Raw genomic sequence first — 6114 nt, forward strand, 5'->3', positions numbered from 1 at the left:
ACCGGTCTGTATGTGGGATCCGAACCCTCAGCGGGAGCGCCGCCACACTCCCAAGCGGCGCACTTGTAGCAGTGCGCCACCGGGCTGGCCCCGTGTTTTAATGAACATTCTTATTACATCTTTATAAACTTGTGCTGTTTTTTTCTTTAGGGCTGATTACTAGAAGTAGAATGTTTGGGACAAAGATAACATGCATATTTAGTTTTAGTAGATATTGCAAAATATCCCTCTAACATAGCTGTACCAACAGATAGTGCCCATATACCTTTGCAGTCCCTTAACTGTGGATACTATCAGGCTTTTGACTTTTTGCAATTTCAAAAGACACAGCATACACACTCACACCCACACAAAAGCAGTCATTGCTAAAGTGTCACCTTTTTAATGAGGCCATCATGATTTTCCTAATGAAATACACACCCCTTCCCCAGCGTTCCTAAATCTCCTTAAACTGTTTTATTTTCTATAGCATTTACTACCTTCTAGCATTCTGTTGTTTCTTTCCCCTTACCCTAGGCTGTAATTGGTTTTGTTTTTTGTCTCTTTTATTCACTGATGAACAGTGCCTGGCACATGGTGGGCACTTACATATTTATTGAACAGCCATGTCAGTTGTATGCATGAATTTCAGACATAGCTGTTATGTCTCTCATTTGGCCCATCTGTCTCTGGATTTATATACATCTCACCTGACCAATAAGAAAAGTACTCTTAGGAGCAGCCAACAACTCCTTAGAGCCCATTTCACTGGACAAAACACCCATGTCTGGCTAGTAGCAGGCCACCTAGGAGGAGGAAATAAATGCTCTTTTCTACTCTGAACTCCCATGGCAGTTGATTGTCAAGACAGTGTAGCCAGGCCAGTGCTGGCCATCTAACCACCACCTTGCTTATTTTAGCCCTTCCCTTCCTGTTTCTCTCCTGCCAATGCCTAAGGGGGCCTAGGAACAAGAATCAACCCCAGTAAAGCACGCACTCCACCCAGGCAAGAGATCTTCTCCACACCAGGCTCAACTCACTCCCTAAGCAGTCCTTTGGCCCCACACCCTTTCCAGCAACAATGGCAGCTTAGTCAAACAGAGAAGTGAGGTTTGGTAGAGCACCAAGTTTCATTGTTTTCCTCAGGCCAGAAAGAGGTATAGACTAAGAGAAAACAAGAAATAGTGATTGAATTTTGAGTAACTGGAGTTGTTTACTCTATAATAAACAGCTAAAACAAGTATTGTCCACCCTCCCTTTCAGCATTTTGGTGGTATATAAAAATACTTAGCTGCTATGTATTTCCTTATTTATCAACTTCTGGAATATCTCTTCTCCCTTTAGTGGCGTATCATGTCGAATTTGCACCAAATAAGGACCTAATGAATATTTTTGTTGGGATGTCTTTAATGAGGGGCTAGATGGAGTCTGTTTTTTTCCTTAGCTCTATTCAAGGCTAATCAGGGGTGTGCAATATTAGCCATCAACCTAAGGTTGGCGGCTGGGGGGGGAGATCACTAGGTATGAACTGGCAGGCCTAAGTAACAAGAAGGAAAGAATGTGGTAGGAGAAGCTGCTCATTCTAAGCAAATTTCATATTGTATTTACCTCACATTCCATTTAGTGATGAGTTGCTTTATTCTTGGTCCATTCCCTACTTCATCTTCTCTCCCTGCTAGAGCAGTATAGGGGTAAAGCTTGATGACAAGAGCTCTAGAAAGTAGATAGCATGCTCAGGAACTCAGACATTCCAGAATAAGAATTTGACCAAGAGAGTGTAAGAGGCTTGGTGGATGGAGAGTAGGAAGCTTTTATTAGGAATGTCGAAGAAGTAGTGGAACGGGAATAACAAAGACCAGAAGCAGCTTCACTTGATTATAATTAATTTGCAGTGGGCGTAAAGGCAGGCACTAAGCCAGCATCACCACTTTATAAATCTTTCTTCTGTGGCGGTGATGTTGTGAAAGACACATGGTAAGGTTGCATCACTGTTGTGAAATAACACTAAATGGGTGGGACTGTCTGGAGAAGCATGTGTTTGGAAAGGAATCATTCTACAACTTAGTCCAGAACACCTTGAACATATAACAGTAATCTGGGATGTAACAATTGAAGCAAAGGTAATTGGCCAAGGATGGCATCTATGCTGGGATGTTCATAACAAAATACTCATATGAAGGTATATGCTAGCCTTTTAGCATATAGTATCCCTTTATTAGAAGAAAGTAGTAAACTGAAAGGATACTTCATTTCTGTTCTTCTAGAGCCAGTTTCATCTAATTTGTTCCAGCTATTTAGCCAGTAACTAATTCTTAAGATGCTTTGTTATAGCAAATGGATTAAAAGTGGAAACCAGCCGTCAGCTATTGAGAAAAGTGGGAATGTTAAATAATGAGTGCCTACTACCTCCTCTTCCTACCTACCTACATATCCCCACCTCCCAAATGGTGGTCATTTTTTTAATGTCACCTGCCATTCAGGAGAGATGCCATCAGTGAACTACAATGCTCATGAATGCTTTTTCCTCAGCTAACATTAATCATCTTTGTCTAAAAATCTGAAGCTCTACCAATTTTTCATTAGAGGGAAAAAATTTAGAACAACTAGCCTTCCAATTAACAGCACCAGTGATTAATAAAAATTGACAACATCTAGATGCTTATATAAACTACCTCAACCTTGTTTCAGTGAAAGAACCACAGGAAATTAATGAGAAAATTATGCAAGGATAGGGTAATTCTCTTTCTATAGTAATTGTGATTTTACTTCTTAAACCACAATGGAAATGTCTCAAGCAATACATTTTGAGAATTTATTCTTGAATAATACTAATACTTGATTTCTCATTGAAGGTAAAAACTTACTGTAGCCAATAATTCAGATATGGCGGAAGTGAAGTCAATGTTCCGGGAAGTTCTTCCAAAACAAGGTATCTACATCACAAATACTTAGGTCATAGAATATTATGGGGACCTACAATGTGATAGGGAGTGTGAAAAAGGCTTAATAGCTAAACATCTGCAGCTGTGTTGTATGTCTCATTTACTGTCCACTTTTACCATATATAGTTAGCTGCCTATATCCAGTAGTTCTGCATCCATAGATTCAGCTAACCACACATCAAAAATATTCAGAAAAAATTGCATCTGTACTGAACATGTACAGACTTATTCCCTAAACATACAGTATAACTGTGTACATAGCATTTATCATATTGTACTAGATACTATAAGTAATCTAGAGATGATTTAAAGTATATGGGAGGATGAGCCTAGGTTATATGCAAACACTGTGCCATTTTATATCAGGGACTTGAGCATCATGGATTTGGGTATCTGTAGAAGGTCCAATCCCCCATGGATACTGAGGGACTGCTGTACTTTTGCCATGAGAAGGTTGTAAAAGACAGTGTTCCTTAGACCCAGAATTCCTGCTATAACCAAGATTTGCAGATTACCATCTGAAATTTTCAGTGAAATAACAATGGAATTCACAATATTAAATAAGGTCTAAAGTGGGGAAAAAGAAACCTAAACCAAGCAATAGTTAAGGCCAGCTGAAGGTTTCAGTTAAACATTCAGTGATTTGACTATTCCACCATACTCTGCTATTTAAGTACTTTTGTGCACTATGCATATATTCTCCTAAATCTTATTTTGAATTAAACATTTGACACAAAGTATGTCTTATGGCAGTTTTGAGGATTCGGTAGAAAGTTCAAGAATTGTTTTCTTTAAGAACACCCTCATATTAAGAGATGTTGCTCACGGGATAACTATCATCTTTTTGGTCCCACCGCAAAATTCAGTCTAGGAACAGGAGTTTTTCACTGACAATATATTTAAGTTTTTAGATTTTCATTTGCACTGCAAATCCAAACCACCAAACTACTGGGTTATCTTCCTCAAATTAATTCTTATTTCTTGTTAAACTTAGGGCAGTTGTCTGTGGAAGATGTAACCACAATGGTGCTGTGTAAACCCAAACTTTTACCCTTAAAATCTGACTCTGGAAAAACTGGAGAAAATGCATCAAGCAGCACAGGATACAATTCGCCAACAAGAAATGGCAAAGGAACAGCAGCAAATAACCCACTGATAACTTAGCACCTTAGGGAACACCCTACCTTACCTACTAAAGTAATTTAAATAATCTGCATCTGTATGCTAACAGTAGTATGTTACTAAAATTGATAATATTCACATAAATACAAAGACTCAAGATGGATGAAACTTGTATTGTGAATTTAAACTCTGGTTTGTATTGAACACAAGCAGTTAAAAACTTTTAACCAGATTTTATGGGATTTTTCTTTTTAACTCATTATGTTTTTAGAATTCACCACCCCTACTGCTATCAGCTTTATAGGTAACATCCTTAGGCACAAATGATTAAGTGCAACTCTTATACAGAGAGGATCTTTATGTATTTATTAAAAACCTGAATTTGAAGATACATTCTAACTTGCATAAAGTGTTTATTGAACTTTTGTACTACTTAAAAAACAAATTTTTTGAACCAGTTTTGTGTGCCATGCCATGTTTAATGCTGTCTTGCCTGGTCAGCTGATCTCACTGGTAATGACAAAACTGTTTCTTAAATTTGATTTTTAAGAAAACCTCACCTATTCTGTAGTTACTTAAGCTTTTAATTACACTAATTTTAAGGACTCAAGAATTACATGACTGTCTTTATCCTCCAGGTATCAAACAATTAAAAACCTAAAAATGTTTACTATAATTACCTATATAAGCCTAAGTAATATGTGCTTGAAAGAGCCTATGAGCTAAATTATGAACATTAAATTTGTAGTTTTAATTCTAAAAGACTGTACCTAAACCTATACTAGTTATATTCCTAAGAATACCTTTGTAAATTCTGAATATAATTCTTGGTTGGTTTGCTGCAATCAATAATAGGCAATTTAAATTAACATAGACCTTGAGGCCTTGCTGAATAATTAGGCTCTGTAAAAGAGATTATTGTTATTTATTGGTAGCTAGTATTTTTTCAGACATTGGATAAGTGTAAAGTTTTGAGTCTTTGGAGAATAACTTTTTATAACACTATTATTAGGTAATAGAATTTAAGAATGATGAAAGGTATTAAAGTATATACCTTTTAGAAATTTTATTAAGGTGTAGATCAAAGGAGTAAATAAGGGATTAAAATGTGCATGCGTTTTTCCCCAAGTGTAATCTTAAAAGAATTTATTTACTAGTGTACTTTCAATTTAAATGTTTGCAAGGGAAAAAAAAGTTGGCAAAGAATACAGCTTAATTAAGTTCACTAGGATTCAAATGTGCTTCCTTGTATGATTGATTTAAAATTTGCTGTGTGAAATTAGATAATTCTTTAAAAGATCTAAAATAAATGTACTCCAAATAAAGAGTCAAACACTGCTTCACATGTTTTATTTTGTTGTACATTCTCCTAGAACCGGGTTTGTTTTCCAGTTTTGTAGAAAAATAGATGTTCCAGCCACCATTTACTTAACTGTCTAGTCTTTAAGACCAATCAAAATGTTCCCTGGAAAGATGAATAAGTCTCATGACTAACTCATTTTTTAAAAAATTCTTTAAGACAAAGAAATAACTTTTTTTTTTTTTTTTTTTTTTTTTTTTTTAGTCTCATGACTAACTCATTTTTTAAAAAATTCTTTAAGACAAAGAAATAACTTTTTTTTTTTTTTTTTTTACTCCCAAAGCACAGTATTTCAACAGCAGCAGCCAACATGGGGTTTTAGCAGCTTAACATTACCCCCTAAATAAAGCTTTGTATAAACCAGTGATTTTACTACAAAAAACACTGTCCTTGAAAGAAAGGAGTGGCAGTCAGATATCAATGCAAAACCTGGAATGATTAGGTCGTGAACATGGCACTTACAAAACATAGCTTATTAGAATATTCCACATAAGAGATTACTTTTCTCTCCTTCCTTCACCCCCTCAGGAAAAAAAAGAAAAAGAAAACACTTCCTTTAAAAATTCCCCTTAAATGTAAGTTTATAAAATTTCAGAAATGCCTTGTACCCAAAATAAGTGCTTTAAAAAAAAAAAAAAAAAACTTCCTTTAAAAATTCCCCTTAAATGTAAGTTTATAAAATTTCAGAAATGCCTTGTACCCAAAACAAGT

General features: G+C 35.7%; 1 protein-coding gene across 1 annotated transcript in view; it reads left to right on the top strand.

Moving 5' to 3' along the window:
* Positions 1-5381, top strand: part of BBIP1 (BBSome interacting protein 1) — a 20568-nt gene extending 15187 nt beyond the window's left edge. The window contains 3 exon segments of the mRNA XM_008569184.1: positions 2832-2908; positions 3916-3979; positions 3981-5381. Coding sequence (XP_008567406.1) covers positions 2863-2908; positions 3916-3979; positions 3981-4077 — 207 coding nt within the window. The 5' untranslated portion in view covers positions 2832-2862 and the 3' untranslated portion in view covers positions 4078-5381.
* The last annotated feature ends 733 nt before the right edge of the window (positions 5382-6114 follow it).

Source organism: Galeopterus variegatus, unplaced genomic scaffold (assembly GCF_000696425.1).
Source record: "Galeopterus variegatus unplaced genomic scaffold, G_variegatus-3.0.2 Scaffold474, whole genome shotgun sequence".
In the NCBI taxonomy this organism is placed as follows: domain Eukaryota; kingdom Metazoa; phylum Chordata; class Mammalia; order Dermoptera; family Cynocephalidae; genus Galeopterus; species Galeopterus variegatus.